Here is a 23,008-nt window from a genome sequence, read left to right on the forward strand (position 1 = left end):
CATATAAGGTCTTCAGTTTGGTCAAAATATTTAGTAAAACCAGCATCAGAAGGTGTTGTGTCACACAGGCATGTGAAAAAGAAAGTTTTCACTGGCCTCTATGCAGCGCTATGAAAAACTAACTACACCCTTAGTGTTTACATGAGAATTAACAGGGTAGGTAGCAGCCAGGAGGTGCTAATCAAATCAGCTTGATTAAGTGATCATCAGCAAGTGTGAGCACCTCTACAAAAGCAGAAGTTTTAGCAGTTTGCTGGTCTGGAGCATTCAGGTGTGTGTTAACACAGTGCTACAATCTCTCTGGGAGTGGACGTCACAGCAAATTCACCCCAAGATCACACTCTGCAATGCTCAGAGATATTACATAAAACCAAAAACCCAAGAGCTACCTCTCAGACTCTACAGGCCTTAGTGGGCATTTTAAATGTTAAAGTTGATGACAGTACAATTAGAAAAAAGCTGAAGAAATATGGCTTGTTTTGAAGGGTTGCCAGGAGAAAGAACAGGACATAATCCCAAGCACAGCAGCAAATCTACAACAGAAGTACTAAATAAAGAAAATAATAGAGGTGTTGCAATGGCCCGGTCAGAGTCCAGACCTCAACATGACTGATCTTAAGCTGTGCAGGGACCAATGTCTGCAAACCTCAATGAACAGGAGTAATGCTGTAAAGAATAACTTCAAAGAGAAAACAATTACTTGAGGCTATTGCTGCTGAAAGTAGTTCTGCAAACTACTGAATCACTGGTTGTACTTTTAACAGGATATCATCCTATCAAAACTCTCTATTTCACATTACTGTGTATTTATTGACGTTGAGGGCCTAAATGACTGAAAGAGTTGTTTGTTTCTTAAATCTGGCCCTTAACTAAATCACTTCATCCCTCTATTAGAATAAAAACATGATATCAGTGAGCTATCTATTAAAAAAAGCAAAGACACGTACCACTGTGGGACTGTTTGAATATTTTTATTCCAAAAGAAGTCTGTCTGTCTATAGGTTTGAACAACAGGGCGGGCTCTGAAGAACATCATTTCACCTTCATCCCAACACCTCCCATCCTCCACCCTTCACCCACACACACACACACACCACAGAGCCTCTCGTCTTCAATAGTAATAATAACAATTTCATCATAATAGTCATTAGTTTTAATAATCCATTTAGCACTAGTATAGAAATATGAAAAAATACCAAAGAAAGCAACATAAAAGTAAACAAATGTTTGTTTCGTGGAGTGAATGTTCAGACATCCCATTGGATCTGTTTTGTGACCCTCCCTTCCCATTTAGATTAATACTAGCAATATTTTGGCTTTTTTTTTTTTGAATGTATTTTTTAGGGCTTGTACCTTCCTCTCGCTTCTCCACAATAATGCACCGCAGCTTGTAAATGCTTTCAGCTGATGGTTTAAAGCTGTTTGTGGCCACTTGATGGCTGTGTGGTACTGTCACACATCAGGTTTCCGGAGCTTGTATGAACCATGGAAGTCATTAAAGAAACTCAGAAGACAACTTTGAAAACAACAAACAACCGGTGGGTTTACAGCCTTTAGACAACAAAGGAATCGGAGACGAAGGCGTAGCGGATGAGTGTGTTTTTGTTTGTGTGTGCTGTAAAGATTTGTGAAAAAGGTTCGCTCCTGTCAGCATTCTGGACACAAAGGCAGAAGTAAACAGAGAGAGAGAGAGAGAGGCATCAAATCAAGCCTGCTTCTGCTGACAGCAATCATTCAACAAGAAACGGCATAATGTGTGCAAACAATGTTATCATTCGTTATCTGGAGCACAACAGTGTCAACAAACCTGCTTCCCCGCAAAATGCATAACATTATATAGCAATGCAGTGTTAGTCTAGACAACAATGCCTTCATTTTTCTGAGGGATTTGTAAAGGGTGAACTGGTGGCTTTGCACATTATCTTACACACTTAGCATTACTGCTGGTTATGGGATGCTGCAGTTGGGATTTGGAAGATAATAGGGGACACATCTTTACGTTGGAGAACGGCAATTCCAAACTACGGGCAAGAGGGAGACAAAAAAGAAAGATACTGATGCGGGCAGGGAGCGGGGACACTGTGTTTTCCAACAATTAGGAATCAGCTTCTAAAGCATTACATTCATAAACTCTGTCAGGAAATCAATCTGTGAAGAAACCCAATAACAAAACACAGACGCTGTCTTATACTATAACCGTTGCATTTGCTAACTCTTACATCTTGAATGTTGGTGTTCCAGAAAGACTTTATTACAACTGTCACTGTAAGTACACTAACCACAACTAAGTGGGTGTATCGAACGCCCCCAGTCCACTAAGTAGAGAATCATTCAGCAGGGATTAATTTGGAAACTGACTGGGCAACAGGTTCAATGCACATCGAGTCAGTGACCTGTAGAAAATGCAAATGCTGCACATGATAATAATGGAACATTAACATTCTGAGTAATATGTCTGCATTAATCATGCAAACATAACATGAACTGTTCGGCAGAGGTATACATACACTATACCGTGGCAGCGTGTAAAATTAATTACGCTTATATTTGATCTAAGGAGAACAACACGCCTGCTGCCTCTCTCGCATTCATGTAAATAATTGGATTTACTGCTGACATAAAGCTGGTCTGATTTTTTTTTTTTCCATTAGACCACAACAGGCCGAGCACTACACTGCATCTGAGTGAATACGACGGCGGCAGTGCCCACAAATAGAGGAAGATGGAGAATTAGTAAACAATGTCTATATTCCCGCTGAAACACGGAGTGCAGTCCCATTTTAAAAAGGCAACACAGCTGGGAACTGCAGTTTTTAGCAGATGTTGGAGAAAGAATAGTAAAGGCTATATTTACTGGGGGACTATTTTCAGGCACTGGTTGTTGCAGTCAGTATTTAACAGGGTCGATACAAAGGAACATGTCCCCTAGTTGAACTGCAATTTGTTGACAATTAAAAAATCCAGACTGATAACTGTTGTATGTAATGTCTTTTGTGCCACAGTTGTTGAAGCTGGTCTAAAAAGGTCTTGTATGTTGAGCAAAAACTGAACAAGTTTTAAAGCAAAAGGGCAAAAACATGCAAACCCACCAGTATTTCTCCCTTTAGGCACACTTTGCTTGTACACTAGAGTCTGTTTTCATTGGAGTTTCACAAAACTGTAAGGCTATAACATTAACAACATAATTAAAACAGATTCGCTTCCCAGCCAGAGAGAAAAAACATTTCTTCTACATCTATTTATCAGCGCGTTTCCCTGCATTCGACCCCCTCCTGAATGGGTCCCCAGCCACTGAGGGGAGTAATTAGGTGATCAAAAGCTTGAGACGGTATTGACAAGGCTGTGTTGAGTCTATCATACTGGCAGGAGCCGCTGCTGTGGACGGCCAAGATAGCCTGTCGAACAGAGAGATGGGAGGAAGCCGCATTTATAGTCTGCTGGCGCATTAACAAGCCCCTTAAAAGATGCCCAGAATTAACAGATCAGGACAGATCTAATAATGGAAGTAGTTCAGTGAGGGAATTCTTATTCAAATTCAGTAGTGTCCTTTTTTAACTCTCTGGCTCTTTCCACCTCCTCTTTTCCTGCTCGTCTCTATCTTGCCTCTCTGTCTCTGACTCGCCCAGTCTCTCTATCTTGTCTACATGGTGTGAACAGAGGTGAAAAAGAAGTAAGGGCTTGGCAAGCGTTACCCAGGATAACGAGGGACATTAATTTCACATTTCAAAGCCTCTTGCTCGCTCGCTCATTCGCTCCCTCTCTCTCCCTTTTTGTGTCGGTCTGAATATCTAACATTGGTAGAAAGAAGCTGTTGCTGGGTACACGGTTCTCCTCGTTTTGAGCAGTTACGGACAGACTTACAGGAAGCACAAATTTTACACACACACACGCACACACAGTGTAAAGAAAGGCAGACCAACAGTTTTCTCTGCTACCGTTTGCATTACGTTGCCTTGAAGTCGTTTCATCCAGCTTCCCCGATCCCATCCAAAAAGCAGCTATGGGGCACAGGGAGGGGCACAAAACTCTCGAACACAATTAGCTGTTGTCAAGTGTCTTGGTATGTTATAATCCACCATATTGTCACACGTAGTCTGTTATTTAACTCTGAAATTCCCACTTAGAACAATGGTAACAAAAAGACAACAGAAAAAAAACATCAGGAATAAATTCTCTGGAAGTCAGTTGCTGTTTTAAAACCACATACAGATACAGTATGTCCACCAGCAAGGCTTCATTTCAGTAAAGGGCTGGTTAGCTTCCAGTGAAGTGTCCGTGAAAGAAAACCAGGACCCTCAAATGAGAAGTGACACGAAAGGGGAGTAAGGAGACAAAAGGAGGCCAGCGGGCACTGACGCGTGGTCATGTGCATCTCCTCTCTCTTTTATCCAAACTGAACTGTTCTTCTTAGCCAAATGCAAACACTTAACCGATGACCACCTCTCTGTGTCTTCAGTTCTGAAGTGGATGAAGTCTTGGTCCCCCATGTTTCTTCTCGTTCTCGCTCCGTGTTGGCTGGCCTTATCATGAGTTCAACTCCTTTTTCTTTTTTTTTCTTTTTTTTTTACTCCTTTGTTCCCTCATCTCAAACATTTCAGTTCTCGGATGAATCTGATCAGTGGAAACAGTGTTTTTTCTAAGCAGCACAAATGTCCCTCACCCATATATCTCACCCCTCTACCTCACTCGCTTCATTCCTCAGTCCTGGTCCCCAAGAAGGTCTGAGGTGTTGCTGCTCTGCGGAGGTGGAATGGGTCGAGGGGTATGAGCTGGGGGGCTGTGATGTAGTCGCCTTGGGCTGGGCACGCCTCCACCCTCACTGTCTGTATTGGACGAGGATGGGGGTGGGGGTGGAGGTATCCGGGGCAGGGGGGCGGATGAAGGGGGTATTCTTGTTGACGCTGATCCTATACTGCTACCTGATCTAAGGCTCTGGATCCTTCGGCACTCCTGGCAGATCCTCACGTGGGTGCAGCTGCGCGCAGGCAGCATCACAGGGGTGGGGGCAGGTGGAGGTGGGGTGGTGTTGGCTCCAAGCGGATCATCTAGGATCCTTTGGGGCCCAGGGCCCAGATCTGGTTGCCCCGTTCCTCCGGCTCCCCCTCCAGCTCCACCTGTCAGGGGGCCAGCTCCGCTGTACAGCTTGCCGTTGCTGAGCCGCATCTCCCGGACCAGGCGCAGGGGCCGAGGGGCCCCCAGAGCAATGCGGGTAGGGTGACGCAAGGCTGCTGAGCTGCTCAGGGGCCGTCTGCGGCGCATTCGAGAGCTCTTTTTACAGGAGACGGCGTTTCGGAACTCTGTGATCATCTCCTGACAGACAGACACCTAAAGGACGTACGGAAGGAGGGAGGAAAGAAGAAAGACGGAAGGGAAGGAAGAGGAAAGGAGGCAAAGGCAGGGGAGGAGGTGCCATAGACACAAAGTAGGCAGGCAGCAGAACAAGACAAGTGGTAAGGCAGTACATAAATAGGAGAGCGGAGGGAGAACAAGAAAATTGAAAGGAAAAGCAAAACAAAAAGAACAAGCCGGCAACAAGGCAGAACAGACACAGTGGGCATGGTAAACAAAAAGGAGCAGGAGAAGCGAGGGCGCAGAGACCAACAAATGGAAAGATGGTTTGAAAATAAATGGAGAGGTCATAGGAAGGATGTGTGGATGGATAGAGATGGGAGAATATCCAAGAAGCAGAGAGAGTTATTACAATCCAAACACACGGAACAGCAAAATGTTTAGTTTATGGGCACTTCATTATGGCACCATGAACGGACAGGCAGGCCGGCACACTCAGGCGCACAAATACAGAAGCATTCACTCGTACAGCAACTGTGCACAGCCTCAAACACACACACACACACAAACACACACATAAACACACACATAAACACATTCTAAACCAAACTTTCACATCCACCAATACTCATCATCATTCCAGCTGCATGACTACTGCGATACGCACACATGACTAACAAAATGCATCAACGTGTCCACTACAGGCCAACCACATTCTCAATGAAAGCATGATTTATAAAAAGTCATGTGCTCACATAAACAGAAACAGTACTCGTTATTGGAGAACACACACTGATGGCCGAATGACAGGAGGAGAGTGTGTGTGTGTGCATGGGTGTGTGGGTGTGTGCGTTTGAGAGAGAGAGAGAGACAGAGGGAGACGCACAATGACATGAGTGAGAAGCAATACACACAACAATGGAAACGAAGAATACCAGCGTACATGTGAGGCATGTAAAAGAAGATACATCATGACATTTAATGCCAGGGAAAAAAGTTCACACTACTTCTTTATGCAAGCAAATATTGGCATTTCTCAATATTGCTTATCCAACTATCATGTTTAGCTCACAAACACTTGCTGCCATACTGTTAAACACCGAACACTAAAAGGGCACAGTGAAATCAAAACAGGCAGAACATGCGATTAGATTCTCTAGCTGTCGTAAAATTCGAACGCTACAGCAGGTCAGAGCCACGTACTTAAACATTCCTCTCATCTCACATGCACAAAACACAGTGAACCTTGAATGTTACGGCACAAACAAACACATACAAATGGAGGCAAAAGCTGAAAAAGTAACCCATCCATTCTCTTTCTCACACACACACGAACACAACACATGGACACACACCAAATAACATAATCAAAAGGGATGGCGGGATGCCATGGGAACCTACTGGGGTGTGTCTGTGGGGTCGGCGAGGGCAGGTATGGGGGCATACCTCATCAGTCTCTGCCGAGCGGCGTGTCGACCACACAAACTCCATAATGGCCACAAACACAGCGATAATGAGGCCACAGATCAGCACAACGAAGATGCCCCCAATGTTCTCCATGCCCAGACCTTGACAACAGGCCACAGGAGACAAAGATTAGCACATACGTGCGCAAATGCATCATAATGGGCAAATGTTTATTGTCAAAGGAGGTTTACAAGCACAGTGAAAAAAGACATAGTTGAAGGAGCACTTCTGGCAATTATGATTCATTGTCTCTTACTTAACTTATATAATTTTATTTATAAATGATTGAATAGATTTATGATTATATTCGACTATTCTGAATGTGTGCATTCTAATATTCAGTTAGTGCACGTGGTGAAGGATAATAGGAAAGTATTAATGTGCAGCTGCTCAAAATTGTGCATGCTAAATAGAAACGATTGTACATACGATCAAAAAACGAGACTAGGAAGGAAGATAAACCGACACCTGTTTGTCAGCTGTAGTCTGTGCTTTATTAAGCCCAGACATGAGTGAGTGTGTCAGCAAAGAGAGCTGAAATATTAAGCATGTTATGTAATAGGACATTGTTTTTGATGTTTGTTACTGTTATTGTTAAAGCATCGAGGTTGTGTTTCATTTACTTTCATGTTAGATTGTTACAGCTTTGATACTCTAAGGGAAGTGAGCTGCAGGGTTGATGACCTGCCGTGTTGGTGAGAATGAAGTTTGGCTCAGTTTAAAAGTACAATGCTGTGAATTAAACTTTGAATTAAAAAAAGTACAATTTTGAGCAAAAATGCAGATCATGATGCCATGGGCCTTTGCGCAAAAGGGACTAAAACATATCAAGGTTAGCTTACTTATCCATAATGGTAATGTACATGTACATCGCCAATAAAGGGCTATTCTATTCTATAATTGTTTTTTAGGTTAACTTAATAACATGAGGTTAGTAAAACATAACTCATTAACTGAAAACAATTAAGTTAATTTATAATAAAACACGGTGAAAAAGCTTGACTTTTAAAATCATTAACCTAAAAAAATGAGGCCAAAATTGCCTTGTTTTGCTATCAGTGCACTAATTGTTCATTTGCCTCAAGAGGCTTTGCCATCTGTACCACATACAGCACCAACTATTACAACTATCATTAGGCTCACTTTAGATAATGATGAAAAATAACTAAAGAAAACAGGAACAAAATAACAAAAAGACGTGCAATTTAAGTTGAATGTAGAGAAGAGAACAGTGTACGGCAAGGTTCAAGTACAAACACTGAGGACAATAATGGGCAAAGACACAATTTTTCTACCTTTGCATTTGTACACCACCGCATTATTATTTCCCTCATTATTTCATGTTAAAAGAAGCCAACATAATATCTGACTTTGGCTCAAAGTGTTGAATTCGCATTAGATAGCTTTTCAATGTCATTTTAAATAGAGCCTGAAGAGCTGTCAGTGCAAGTAATGGAGGCCATCACTGGGCTAAAAAAAGAAAAATAAACCTAGATAAAGAGCAAAAAGTTTAGGCGTGGCCGAATCAAAAATCTGATACATTCTTAAGAAGAATTAAGTCTGTCTTTTGGTGTTGGAGTGGTCAGCTCTGCAACACCAGAGGGCCTGAAAACCCACAGAAGACAAATAAGATGGATAATGACAGATTTTTTTCCATGGTTAAGAAAAACATCTTCACAACATCTAACAAAGTCAAGAACACTCGCGAGGACGTAAGTGTATCTTTGTCAAAGTCTGCAATTACGAGGCGCCTTCATGAATGCAAATACAGAGCATTTACAATAAGCTACAAACTAGTAGTTACACTCAAGAACAAGAAGGCCAGATTAGTATTTTCCACACAACAAATAAAGAGTCTGTAGATATCTGGAAAATAAATGTTTAAACGGGAAAACTTAGATTCATTTGTGCCAGAGTGAGAGGAAGAAAAATGTAGAGCAAAAAGAAAGAAAGATTCTGACAAATGCTGCAAAATTGATCGGGCAGTGCTTCACAAGTTAATGCTGAAAATACAACCCAAGAAATTCTCAAGGCAAAGAAATGGGTTTATTCTTCACTGGTCAAGTCGGTCACCTAATCTAAACCAAACAGAGCATTCTTTTATTAAATATACCCACAGATAAGCAGCAAGTGAAAGTGACTGCCGCAGAGGCCTGGGAGAGTCCTTTAAAGGAGGAAATGCAGAATTTGATGACATCCATGGATTTCTGACAGTCAATGGCTTGAAGGATTTTCATCCAAGTATTAAAAACAGTCCCTGTATTTCAAATTATGTTAGTCCAATTAATTTTGAGGCTCTGAAAATGAGTGACTTTATATAAAATGTTGCTGTAATCTCTAAACAAATAATGTAATACTCATTAAATGTCTTGTTAAACCACATGAATTGAAGTTAAAAGTACGCACTTCAATCACATCTTGACAGTTTTATTTAAAATCCACTGTGGTGGTGTACAGAGGTTAAATAACACAAATCGACCTAACTATGTGATGGGAGAACTAATGGTGTGCACTTTAAACCTGCTGATAGTCGCAGGCTGCTTATTTTTATCTTCTATTTTTTTGCGCTATGCTAAGCTAAGCTAAGCTAACCAGACTCTAGCTTGATGCTACTGTTCTTGTACAGATTTCTATTTCAGCTGTTGATTAAGTATCAGAAAACACCTTAATTGTCATAATATTCATAATGTAAATTTTGCATGATTCATATTTTCTAATTGATAATCTGCTGGAAGTAAGTGGTCTAACAAAGATGCTACCATGCTGCGTTGTGGAAAGTACTAGACCTTCCATCTTCTACAGCTTGACCCACAGTAATAACCAAAAACTTAATGTGAGTGTAATCCTAAATCACTGCTCAGTACTCTTTCATCTGAGTTTCAAATTTAAATTGCCTGGAATGAAGTGCTTGAGTGACAAACAGAATTATAGGGCCCTGAAGGGTTTGAGATAAACTGCACTGATAAAGTGTAACAATACTGAAATGCCTGAACTGAAGCATTTTGTTAGCAAAATAATTTTTAAAAGAGATTTTCATCTGACATCAGTGGCATAAACGCAGAGATGTTTTCATCATCTCTGTCATTCATGCAGAAGCTTTGCCCACACATATACACACTCTTAATACACACATGTAAACAGATACACTGCCTCCAATAAAATTCACATTATGCACCACCTGAGACAAACAGAAGACATCTGGGAAAGTAGATTGTGCTAAGTACCCTTCGCAAGGACATTAGGTTAGGCATTAGCCATTAGCTGGACGGTAGCAGAGAGTGAGGAGACTATTACTGGGGACATTAGAGAGAAGGAGGCAACGGAGGCAGACAGCTGCGGTCGACTCACCCTTGGCACGGTGGTCCTCCTCTTTGGGACATTGGCCTCCCTCCCACCACCTCCTCTTTAGTATCTCCAGCCTGTTATTCTCCTGCAGCTGGAGGATGGCCAGTGTGATCTCATCTCTGAATGGAGATCCTGGAAAAAAACAAGAAGGCAGGATAAGAGCAAGTGGTGGGCAAGGTGCAGCATAAGAGACCAGACAAGGGAGAGATTTTTTTTTCAGAAAAAGGGGAAAAACATGAAATGATTAAGTGTTAAAGAGACTAAGCAGAAAAAGAGAATTGCCGCTGCAGCTTGGAGATGGCTAGAAGTGATCTTATGGTGAGAATAAAGAGAGGATTAGTAAGAGATAGACAGCAAGATAACAACTAGACGGACACAGTGGTTCAGCAGCTGGTTGAATAGCATACAAAGTATGCAGCAAACCAGATATGCTAGACCAGATTTAGAGGGTTTAAAGGTTCCGTCTGTGCAAATGACAAATATGTTTTCTTTAGCATAATGGTATTTAGCTGTGAAGATAATCAACAGGCAGCTTTTATTAGACAGGCCTTCTGCACATAAACAGTCTCTATAGAAAGTGTTGACAGTTGTTCAGTGATTATCATGCCTCCTTCGCTAAGTCACTGCTGGAGAACACCAACCTCCCGCCAGAAAAAAAACGATTTCAATCAGGACAACTAATGACTGCAGCAATATAAATTTGGCATCACCTCCCACCACTTTCCCATGCTTCTATGTGGATACACAGAAAGCTGGAGGCTGGGAGAGATGCAGCAAGACAACCCAGTAAAGCAGGTACAAGTTATAACGCACAGGAAACAAAAAGGTAGAACAGAGGTTATGGTGGGTTGCCAAGCAGCTTGCTGATGAACAGCAACTGTAGACACCCTAATGAGATTTTAATAGCATATCCTTAAGGAGATCTGTCATCTAATTCCCAGCAAGAAATTATTCAAGTGTAAAAATATCTGCCTATTTCTTTAAATTTAAACAGCCTCTTACCTGGAGGTGAGTGGGATAATATGTTTGTTTTTTTCCCTCTTATGTCCCTTATTTCACGTCTGTGGTCTTTCCTTCTTTATTCTGTGTCTGCTTTTTCTCTCCATTCCTCCACAGCCTTGGTCAATAATAGACAGTGAGATATGGCTGACCTCTTCATAGGAACAGATTACTGTGATTCAGTGACAATCTCATCTAAGTGCTAAAAAGTGGCATCACGAGCGCTGGGCGTGAGTGGAAAAGCAATTAACTGTGTGCACGTTACTTCCATTTGAAATAGCTGCTAATCCCACAGATAAAAAATAAACCGACCACGTACAAGACAATTTTCAGGTCTAATCTCACAAATCACAGACAACTACATGTGTCTATTTAGCATAATTGATCTCATGCTTCTCACGCTGTCATTTAATGAGTTTTTTTTTTTCTTTTTGTCAAATAATTGTATAATTTTAGAAACGAGATAGCTTCTTGTCACTTATGATTAAGCAGCCTGGTCTCTGTTGTAGATGCTCAGTCACAGTATTTCGCTTTATGTGGTACACCTGTTCAACTGCTCATTAATGCAAACATCAAATTAGCTGATGACATGGATGCAACTCAAGTCACAAGTCAGGTACATTAAACCTGTTGCTTTTTATCAGTTATATTTTAACTTGAACCACTCAGAATAATTAAAACTAAAAATCTGCATGCATAATTTTTTTAAATACTACATCATGTTATTCTTTTAGTTCACAAGCTGTGAAACAGCACTTTTAAAATGCGTCAGCAATGTCTGTAATTATCAAAAAGGGAACAGTGTTACATCTCTACTAGCTTCCCAGTTGCTTTTTCATAACTTTATAGATATATTTGGAGTCTTGGAGCAATTAAAAAAGTTATGAGATACATTTTTAAGACATTTCTCTGCGTACAGAAATATTTAAAGTAGGTAATACATTATCAGGTGCTGCATGAACTTTTTGTGATGCAGTATTTTTACCTAGTGGCATGCCAATGCCGTAACCCTTGGTGTCCAGCAGGCCTCCGATCTGTGTGAGATTACAGTTCAGGCCACGGTGATATTCGTTCATAGTGCTCTCCATCAGGAAAGCATACTTGGAGTTGACCACACGGGCGATGCCTTCCTCCGTGCTTTTCACAAATACGCTAGGCTGCTTGGAGTTCATGTAGTTCCACATCCGCTGGTAGGTCTGGTACCTTGAGTTCTGCAGAGGAAACAGGAACACAACAACGGCAATTCAGCAGTAATTACAGGTGAATATACAAGTTTCCCCGACAAGAAGGAATATGAAAGAGATGCATTAAAGATTTAAAAAAAAAAAAAAAAAAGATAAACCGGAAGGGAAGTACACACAGGAGAGAAAATCAGGTGTGAACAATGGCAAGCAGAGTAAAAATATCAATAGCAAACACAGGGAAAAAGCAGCGCGGAGAGTGGAGGGAGAAAAAAGGAAAGTGAAGCAAAGCAACAGATTATTTGCTCACAGCGTAGCTGATGCATCATCTTTCATACAGATGGAAGTAAATCGGCACACAGGAGGTGGTTCAGCACTTAACAAAAAATGGCAAGGTCCAAAACAGGATTAAATATACAATTACATGTAGTATCTCTTTGTATGGGAGAAGAAAGGAAAAGGGTATAGATGGTAGCATCTGTGTACAACAATGAGATTGTGTATGCGTGTGTGGATTAGGTATTGAGTGGGGTAATGTACTGTGGCAATGAAACTGGCTTATGTAGGCAAACACACACCATTCTTTCTTATATCCGCCATTTGGACGAACACTAGTGACTGAAAAATAAACTCTAACTGGCATTTTGCCATTTACCAACATATAAACAAATACATTTTTTAAACACTCACCTACACACACTCCTCTATACTAACACACCCACACACAAATACAAGACCCACACACACACATGCGCACACCCACACTATGACAAACACAGATGTCAACACAGATGCCGGTAGCGTTCTCATAAGCAAACACAGGCAGTCAGCCACTTAACACAAACACAAACAGCCATAAAGAAAACAAGAGAGAAACTCAGAGACAGAGTGGCAAATATGAGGATAATCGTTCACTCCGTTCTCAGCAATGAAGAGAGAAGCACTGCGGTCCATTACATGTAACACATAGAAAACTTTATGAACAACTATTTCCTGAATTGCTATCAGAGCGATTTAGGGAGTTAGTCAATCCAAGCAGCTACACAAACAAATATTTAACACGGATAAAAGCACACATATAATTATTCCCAAATTCCGAACCCAAGCACAACCGGAGCCGCACCATAAAGAAGGTCATGGTGCTCCCGCCGTGGATCGTGCCATACTCGATGTTCGTCTGGTCGGCCAAATCGTCTGGAGACTCAATGGGAACCTCCATCCGCTGGACGGTCAGGAAGGCCGCCAAGTTGGCCGTGTAGGAGGAAATGATGATCAGGGTGAAAGCCCACCTGCAAGGTGGAAAAAAGGCGAGGAAAAAGAGAGATGAAGGGAGAGATAAAGCACCACTGGAGTGGCAACAGTGATCCATCATGGTATTGATAAGCTGCAAAATTCATACATAATACACCAGTTATTTTGGCGAATATCAGTAGAGACACTTTGCTGGGTTTGAGTTAACCCAGCAAAGGAAACACCTGACACATCAGGACGTTTATCAAATTGAACATCTTAAAAAGTGTCACAGTAAAATAGCCCCACTTAATCATTTTCAAATGATAATACACTTCAGTGCAATGATTGTAGCTTCACATCTATTTTCCCATCACTTTAGATACTCCGCACTAATAACATTGAAAATGGGACTTCTTGCATGTCTACAAACTTTATTCAAAGAGAACATCATGTACTGACTATGCTTAACATCTTGCTCACCTCCCTGTAATCTAGCTGTTCCTGTCTTCCTTTATCTCCTCAGCTCTTAGTGGTTATTATTTCGTTCTCTTGTGCCTCTTCTCACATTCACTCTCACTATTGGAGTGCCGTCAGGCTAGTATTTCTGTGAGCTTAGTAAGCTTTTGTCAACTGTTTCCATAAAAAGCTGGCACTACGGGACTCAAACAGTTTTTTAATGACACATCCAGTAAAATGTTTTAAATGACATTAAAAATGAACTATTCTCTTGCAGACATGGGCCTTAAAATTGTATTTACCTTTTTTTTTTTTTTAAATATACCGTATACTCAAAATAGTTAACAAGGAAAATCATGTATTGTTTGGAACCTGATTATCTAGTGATTATAAAGTATTAACATGTGTTTTTACTTTATAAAAATGGTTAGTAATGGATAAAATACTGATTTATTTTGCCTCACAGGAACCTTACTAAGGCATAATTTATTAGTTTAAACAACTCAACACCCCAAAGTCACATCAAGCGTCAGACTCCTTGAAGCACAGGCTGAGGAGGAGGAGTGGCAGCAATCTGTCACTCTAGGTTATCAATCAACTAAAAATTAATTCAAAAGCTTTACTCCTAACCTTGCACACCCTAATTGGAAAATACAAGAAAACTGTTTTATTTGTAGTCATCCATCGTCCACTTGGCCCTCTTTATAACATTCAGTTCTCATTTCTGTTAAAATAATTATAATGGGTGATCATTCATGTAGATGCTGAAAATGACAGCCTCAACATTGAATTTAATTTATTATTAGATTCAATTTTCTTCTCTCAAAATGTAAATGAGCTCACTCACTGTTTTAATCACACTCTGGCTTTTGTCCTGACTTATAGCACAGAAACTGAACGTTGAGCAGTATCCCCTGAAAACCCTCCTTTTGTTTTAATAACACTTAATAACACTTAGTGCGTTAAATAATAATGGACTACAGAGCACTGGAAAACAAATTCAGTGCACTGCATGTCTTTTGGAAAGTGCTGTAACAAAATATAAAGAAGTGCTTTCTTCTTTGTTATCTTCTTTAATGCTTTGTAACAACACAATGCAGAACAGCTACCCAAAATTTACTCCCAGAGCTTAATTATCTTGTTAATATCCTCACTGTGTATGGCCCTGATTACTGTGGCTCCTCTGTAAAGAAACCAACAAATCAGAGATGCTTGACTCCCTGCTATAACCCACAAACATACGCTTTAAAACAGATAACTCAGCTAAAGAGCTCACTAATCTAGAAAATCTTCACTTTGCATGGAAACACAGTTTGTTGCTCTATAAAAAGCCCTCTGTAAAGCTATTTGTCACAGATTGAGTAAAACAGGAAAAATCCAACCCTTCTTTTAAGCACTGTAGCCAATACTATGGATATTTATTTAGACTTTTTCTCTTGAAACAATCTTTCTAAAATAACTTCAGTCATTTCGTCCTTTAAACCATCAACATCTCTGTCAGTCTTCATTCTTACAAGACTTTCAAAGAGGTCTTACCATTAATTAAAGCTACAATTCTAAATATGATTAATTTAGCTCTATCAATAGGCTACGTACTACAGTAATAGTAATTAAACCTCTACTTAAAAGCCACCACTTGATCCACCTGTCTTAGATAATTATAGACCGATCTTCAACATTCCTCTTTTCAAATCCTTGAAAGAATAGTTGTAAAACAGTTAACTGATCATCTGCAGAGGAATGGTTTATTTGAAGAGTTTCAGTCAAGATTCAGAATTCATCACAACACAGAAACAGCATTAGTGAAAGTTACAAATGATATTCTTATAACAGTGGACTCATCTCTGTGCTCGTCAGTGCAGCATTTTATACTGTTGACCACAAACTTTTATTACAGAGATCTGAGCCCACCTTTGCTATTATATACTCTTAGACATTGCTATTAGAAGATATAGCATCCATTTGAATTGCTATTTAGATTAAGTCAGATAATACAAATCAAGTAGTTAAACTATAGGCATGTCTTAAAGACACAAAGGCGTGAATGATCTCCTAATTCCTGCATCTAAATTGCACTTAGCCCAAAAAATATTAGAAACATGTCTAACCAGATACTCAGGATGGCATTATCTTGGCTTCCAGTAACACTCATTTTTGACCATTTCTTTCCTTCAGGGCACATATTAAACAAACATGTAGGTCTTATCTGTTCATCTCTAAAATTAAAATATCCTGGCTAAGTGATGCTGAAGAATTATTCATCATTGTCATGTTTCTCAAGAAGTTCTCTAAAAATCCCCAGTTAATGCAAACCCCTTCAGTATGAGCACTAAGAGAGATCCGAAAAAAGTTTATAATTCTCCAATACCACCTTCTGTTCACTGGCTCCCTATTTAATTCAGAATTTAATTTAAAATCTCCCATCATAAAAGGCCCCATTATATCTTAAAGACCACATAATTTCATATTGTAACAGAGCACTTCGCTCTCAGACAGCTGGCTTTCTTGTGGTTCCTGGTTTTTAAAAGTAGAATGGGAGGCAAACCCTTCAGCTTTCAGGCCTCTCCTCTTTGGGACCAGTTCCCAGTTTGGATTCAGGAGACAGACACCCTCTCTACTTTGAAGATTAGACTGAAAATTTGCCTTTTGGCTAAAGGTTATAGTTAAGGCTGGATCAGGGCGCCCTGATCCATCCCTTGGTTATGGTGCAATAGGGTCAGACTGCTGCAGGACTTTCTGTGATGCACAGAGTATTTCTTCTCCATTTTCCATTTCTTTTCACTTCCCGTGTGTATTCAGCAATTCAAATTTGGTTTGCAATCTCTCCTAGTCTGTGTTTTTTCCTGTCTCCCTGTGTTCTCTTTCCCCTCAACCCCGAGCCATCGCAGCAGCCTTCCTGAGCCCAACTCTGCTAAAGGTTCCCTTCCCAATATCACAAAGTTCATGCTCACAGGGAGTCATTTGATTACTATGATCTTCTCCAAAATACTGTATGGATTTTAACTTACAGTATAAAACCCCTTGAGATGTCTGATGTAGTGATTTGGTGATATACAAATTAACTTTAAATGAATTAAATAATGAACTTTACTAATATTGTATTATTTTCCTATTATCTTCACTGCTTCTACTGTTCAGTAGTTACTGTTTTGTGGTGGGGGTTTGTGTTTAGCAAAAACCCATGCAAGCATCAGCTATTCTGCTCGCTTAGTCTCTGTGGGTAACAACCCATTTTTATGCAGCCTTCTGGTGCAGCCAGTGTTCTAGCTTTTGGTGCTTGTCAGTGTTTTATAAATCAGATACGTTTTAAAAAGCTAAATCATCATCATAGCTATGATTGCTAATGGTTTCTAGATCGAATGATGGGAAAGGTAAATCCTGTTTTGTTCTCCACACAAACTACTGACCTATGCGCAACCAAATCCTGTTCAAATATAATTGATAGCTTGCATTTGGCAACATGTAAAATGTATTAGAACATCATACAGTACCTTTTAGACAATTTCTCAAAAGTCTGATAAAAAAGGCAAAAATCCCCTCAAGAAAAATACTCTTTGAATGCTGCTTTGAATAATAATCTGTGCCTGTGTTATAAAAAGAGAAAATCAATAAAGTAGCTGACTCCTTCCTCACTCACTTCCACATCCAGCCGCGTCTTAAATTTATATTGTAGAAACTTTTCCCTTCAGCGGAGGAATCCGTAATCAGCCTACTAATGTCAACTCAGTATAAACAGCTTTCTAAACAGTGAAGGACAAACTTACGAGTGAAGAGACAATGAATGCAAGACATATTTCTGAGTAGGCGTGGACTTTATACTGGTTGACAAACACAAACAAATGCATTGTAATCATACTATAACTTACCACACTCCACTAACACATCTGGTGGATAAAGCTCTGGGCATTATTTCTGATCCCTGCTGCATGAAGCCTCCAACAGGGAACCACAAGCTGTTTCCCAGAGTGTACTGGTTTTCCAGCATGTCTCTGCGCTCACGAAGACATGGGTGAGGATTGTACCACTCGTAGGGGCTTAACCTGATGCGAAAAATAAAGGTAAAGTAAGGTGACCTCGAGGACAAGCTGCAACACAGTAATGTACCTCTGTCACATCACTCAAGTCATCTCCAATCAGTCACTCGACCTTTGTCAAAACTGTCTGCGGTAGGTTGCATAAGGTAAGAAATTTCAATATGTGACAGGTGACTTGTGTTCAACAAGATAAAAAATGATGGAGCTCTGATGTGAACTGCAGACAATCAGTACAGTGTGTGATGTAATGCACTGACCTTGCAGCCAGGAACAGCACACAGCTGACAGCCAGGTAGGCGAGCAACATGAAGAGCCAGACGGCTGGAGAGAAGGGATCGAGAAAGGAGAAATAACCGGGCTTCCGACCCTGGTGCATAGAAGAGAAGAAAGAGAAGTAGAAAGCTGTAGAAGCAGAGACAGATGGTGACTAATGGACATACAGGAAGCTACAATCTGTTAGAAAACAAGGTCTCAATGTCTCAGTTGTCAGGGAGAGTCCCCTTTGCACCACAGGAGGGCAGTGTCCTTCACTGCACTTTGATACTAAAGTCTGCAGTGCTTTGATACACTAATGCTACAATCCATAAACACTCTGTTTCACAATGCCTGGTGCTGAAGCATACTTGGCTTAGATCCAAAGCCTCATTAGCAATGTAAAGCTGTTGCCCAGTTACAGCACACTGACTTATTGAGCAATATGAATTATACCTATAAATTTCAGTGTGGACTTAGTGGATGCAGCCTGCAGGATACTGCAGACATACAATCATCAGCTTCGAAGATAAGATTCCTTAAGCTTCATTTTAACAAGTGCAAGTTGTCGTTCTCTGTATGACCCAGTTGGCAATAAAACAGTGAAGGTAAAAGAAATAAAATCCAGCACAAGATCTGTAGCGAGTATCAGCCAGTGTGTGCACAGGCCTAGATAACACCCTCACCAGTTGAACTCTGTACAAGATGCTGATCCCCAGGGTCATGAACGGCTTAGAAAAGTCGATAACTTTCTCTCTTTCTGATGTGATGGTGAAACCTGCCACGGCCAGGTCTGCTTTCTGGAAGATTTGTGAAGATAGATTTGTGGAAAGAGAGCGAGAGACAGAAAAAGTGAATGAGAGGCAAGAAAAAACAACAACAAATGGTCAGGTAGGAGTGCAAAATAGACGGACTAATGTAGCACTCTTCTTGTTCAAAATGTTTATTTGAATGATGAAAAATTAAAAGTTTGACTATGCACTTGAAAATACATTTGCAGAAACATACAGAAGTGCACTCTGCCTCACACCCATTACCCACCATAAAAATGAGGCTAATTGCGAGTAAGCACTGGGTGACTGGTCTTTCCACCTGTATAAAACCTTGCAGGTCTCTGGTTGCACTGCCTCCTCTCCATCTCTTCCATTAAAAGCTAATTGATGAACATGGACCGCTAATTAGAGCTGAGTGATCAGGCAGTGGGGAGGGCAGGGAGAGAGGAAGCGTGGAGAGCTGGGGGAGCACCAGTGTGGCATGCCCCACATGGGGACCACAGCCTGGTAATTGAAGTATACCGTATGGTAATTAAGCAGAGAGGGGCTCTCATTAGCCTGCCTCAACCAGAGTGTCTATCAGAAGCACACTAGGCCTGGACAGAAAGAAATGGGGAGGGGGGTTACACAGAGGAAAGATGGTGCAGACGATTTTTAGGCTATGTTACCACTCTCTTTTGGGGAATTATCAAGTCAGCTTTTGTCCTAGATAAGAGTCTTACTCCCCTCTGAGGGCAATTTGAAACATGGGAAGTTACAGCAGAGTTGTGGTTTGGGGCTACAGAGCAAGTGTGAGTGTGTGTGTGTGGTGTGTGTGGTGTGGCAGTGTGTGCATACATAGTTGTCTGTTCATTATACGCCTCCTTTTGTAGGGAAACTGCTTAGAATATTAGTGCATGTTTCTGTGTTTCTGGAGTGTGCATGTGCATGTGTCTATGTTTGTGTGTGTGTAACACTTGGAGAGGGAGTGAGAGTACTCACCCTGTTGATTAGCTCTCCAACCATGCCAGTCCAAGAGCCGTTGGGCTCTGGGGCCCCATACAGGCCATCATCCACCAGCTTGATCTTGAAGGAGAATTTCAAGATGTCTGCCAGTTCCCTCAGCATGTCAACACAGAAGCCCTCATACTGGTCATTTCCCTGGAAGTCTTGGTAGTTGTCTTTACGCATCACATATGGGTTCTCCTGAACATGAGGGACACATGACGAGGTCTCAGTCCAAAACTATAAATATCTGCTTGATCAGAGATTATTTGCTAGATTAAAGCAATGGCTTGAAAGTTTGGGGGAATATGCTTATTTGCTTTCTGGCATGAAGACACACAAAAAAGGAAAAAAGTTAGAGTGTCAAGTCAGGACCACTACAGCCAAAGGGAGATTTATATTTCTATCTGCAGGATTTTATGTTTGATGACATAGCTCTGTTGTGGGATATCGCCATCCTTCATACACATATGTGGAACGTCAGAGGCCCGCAGAGCAGCAGCAAGAACCTCAGCACAAAACAAAGCAGGCATCAAAGAAGAAAGATACAGCGCTGATTATGTCAGATATAGCATGAAAGAAAAAGAGGATTTGCTGAGGATTGGTCTGCAGGCTTCAATGGCGTGCCCTGAATGAAATAGCCAATTGGATGTGTAGGAGGGTGTCAGGTGAACACTAGAGCCAAAGAGGGCCAGCACTGAGATCAGCTGATCTGCCTGGATCAGAGCTGAGTTCACAAAAATAAAAGACAGCTAAGCAAAAGGCCGGAAACACGATGAAACTCGTAATGAGTTTCACCTACAACTCATTCAAAGTTCACTTATATTGAGGTTTATGCAGAAAGATGACCACTGACAACATAATGTTAACTTATCTGCTATTTTGGTGTGACAATAATGGTGACAATGAAGGATCAAGTGAGTAAGCCCACAGTCACTTGGGACTAGACCATATGGCAACCACCAGATGAGGAAAAATGAGTATTCCCTGATTCTCTTTGGCTCTCGGAGGAGGCAGACGCATCTTTCCCCCTCTCCCTCTCTTATCTTCCCTGCTGCTGCTTCTATGTGTTTGTCTAGTCTCGTCTAACTCTAACCCTCAAAGAGTTTCCCAGTCTTGTTCTCTAAAACCTAAAGAATTATGGATTTGATCAACTGGTCCCGTAACGGAATTGACACCCTGCTGGGCTTGGGAGAACCCGATTGTCCTGCGGAGACATTTGCTGCCAGATACTCGATGGTCGGTTGCGTCGTGTGTCTGGCGACACTCTCGATGGAGGACAATGAACGACATCTACCAATTTGGAACCACAATAACAGAGTTCGGGCTGATTGAAGCTGGCTTGGACCTGCTTGGTCTTGCTTATCAAAGAACAGGAAGCGGCTACAGCTGTTCAAAATCCCATAAGGCTGGCCGACATGATAGACGATTGGCAGGGGTGTGAGTACTCAGACTGAGTTTTGAACACAATATGGATAAGATCTTGGAGAAGAACAACGGGAATTGAGATAATTGGTGACCAGTAACGGACATTAGACCAACTGTAAAAATTGGATGCAGTTGTTCGCACTAAACTCAAACATTCACCATCTCCACTCATGCAGCCCCCCTGGCGCCAGCTGAAGGCCTGCCAAGGTTGAAGCTGACTGGAACAACAAATTCTTCCCATGATAAAAGGATTGTTGTCAGAACTCTTTGTACCTCCTTCAAGGCCACCTGGGTCCACTGGACACTGTTGACCTTGCTTAACCGGACGTGGTGACACTTCCTCTCAGCTGAACACGGACAAAACATGTACACTGATACTGATACACCCTCACTATCACCCTCCCTCCCCCGAATCCAACGCCTCCTCCCATGCTTACCTCCCATCCGATGTGGACACCGGATCAGCTGGAGGCGCAATAGAAGATTGCAGCGGTCCCAGATCAGCTGTACACACTGGAATACTCTCCCATGTTGCTTGTCTGTGTTTCATTGTGCTATGGTGTGTTGATACCTGTGGATTCCTGTATTATCCTTTTGTGTTACACATTTCGAGGTTTTTTTTCCCTTGCTACCTAGCCTGACCTGTTTCCCCAATGTGATGTTTGTGTATTGTATGTACGGTCGGCAAGGTCTGTCATCTCGGTTGTGGGCAACTGCAACTGACAAATAAAGGCTATCTCATCATCTCATCTCATCTCATTTTCAAGTGGTTGCTAGAAGTTGCCAAATCACCAAACCCAGCTCAACTTGCATTCTGCTGCAGTTGTAGTTCGCATGGAAGTGACGGACGTCCTACAAACACAGTACAGCTACTCTCCAAGCTGTAGTGAAACTGAAAAGTGGATGCAAGCTGGAAATGGAGTAAAAGTTGTGCCCTTTGAAACACGCTAACTGCAGTGCTGAGGCAAAACTTTTTACTTTGAAGGCAAGCCATCTCTATTTCTGGTTTGTGTCAGGCTTTATCAAGCTGTACTACCGCTTGCTGAGTACAGTACTAGCAAGTATGTGAAAAGCTACAGGCATCCATGGCAACCTGTTAAGAAACAAAGTAACTGCTAGAAAGTTTCTGGCGCACCATCTTCTTTGCAACCAATTTCATCCAGCAAAGTCCAGAAACCTACAGGAACTACAGTACAGGCAACCAGTCTGGTAATACAGGTTTCCCTAGCAACCAGTAGCTTTCTCACATCCAGTATGGTGGCGTAATGTGTCCATGATGTCATGTGAGAAACCTCAATACTTTGCAGTGTTTGCGCTATGCTATTCTGCACTAACTGGCTTTATATTTACTCCACAGTCACGTATGGTATTGTGTTCTTCGCAACAAGCCAAATAACCATTTTTCCAGCGACATGGGAATGCCAGCACTTTTCTATTAGGGAATCACAGACAATTTTGTAAAAGCCTGAATTTGTGTCTTCAAAGATAACTCTGGCAGTCATTTCAAATTAAAGGCACTTAAAAGAGAAGACATTTAACATTGTAATCATTTTACTTATCAAAAGGT

At 41.3% G+C, this 23,008-nt stretch overlaps 1 protein-coding gene across 4 annotated transcripts in view; it reads right to left on the reverse strand.

Moving 5' to 3' along the window:
* Window positions 1–961: 961 nt before the first annotated feature.
* The window catches only part of grik5 (glutamate receptor, ionotropic, kainate 5), a 94,646-nt gene continuing 72,599 nt past the window's right edge, over window positions 962–23,008 (reverse strand). For 2 of the 4 annotated variants that reach the window (XM_013910602.1, XM_013910603.1), the window contains 9 exons: window positions 20,011–20,214; window positions 18,943–19,056; window positions 18,262–18,371; window positions 17,837–18,010; window positions 13,405–13,570; window positions 12,086–12,311; window positions 10,105–10,233; window positions 6,691–6,857; window positions 962–5,325 (listed from right to left, as the gene is read on the reverse strand). In XM_013910602.1, coding sequence (XP_013766056.1) covers window positions 4,699–5,325; window positions 6,691–6,857; window positions 10,105–10,233; window positions 12,086–12,311; window positions 13,405–13,570; window positions 17,837–18,010; window positions 18,262–18,371; window positions 18,943–19,056; window positions 20,011–20,214 — 1,917 coding nt within the window. In that variant the 3' untranslated portion in view covers window positions 962–4,698. Of the gene's footprint in view, window positions 5,326–5,866; window positions 6,082–6,690; window positions 6,858–10,104; window positions 10,234–12,085; window positions 12,312–13,404; window positions 13,571–17,836; window positions 18,011–18,261; window positions 18,372–18,942; window positions 19,057–20,010; window positions 20,215–23,008 lie in introns of those variants that run through there. The other 2 variants (XM_005731826.1, XM_013910604.1) reach the window with 2 other exon arrangements.

The sequence above is a fragment of the Pundamilia nyererei genome, unplaced genomic scaffold (genome assembly GCF_000239375.1).
Source record: "Pundamilia nyererei isolate P.nyererei 1_Seehausen unplaced genomic scaffold, PunNye1.0 scaffold00045, whole genome shotgun sequence".
Classification (NCBI taxonomy): domain Eukaryota; kingdom Metazoa; phylum Chordata; class Actinopteri; order Cichliformes; family Cichlidae; genus Pundamilia; species Pundamilia nyererei.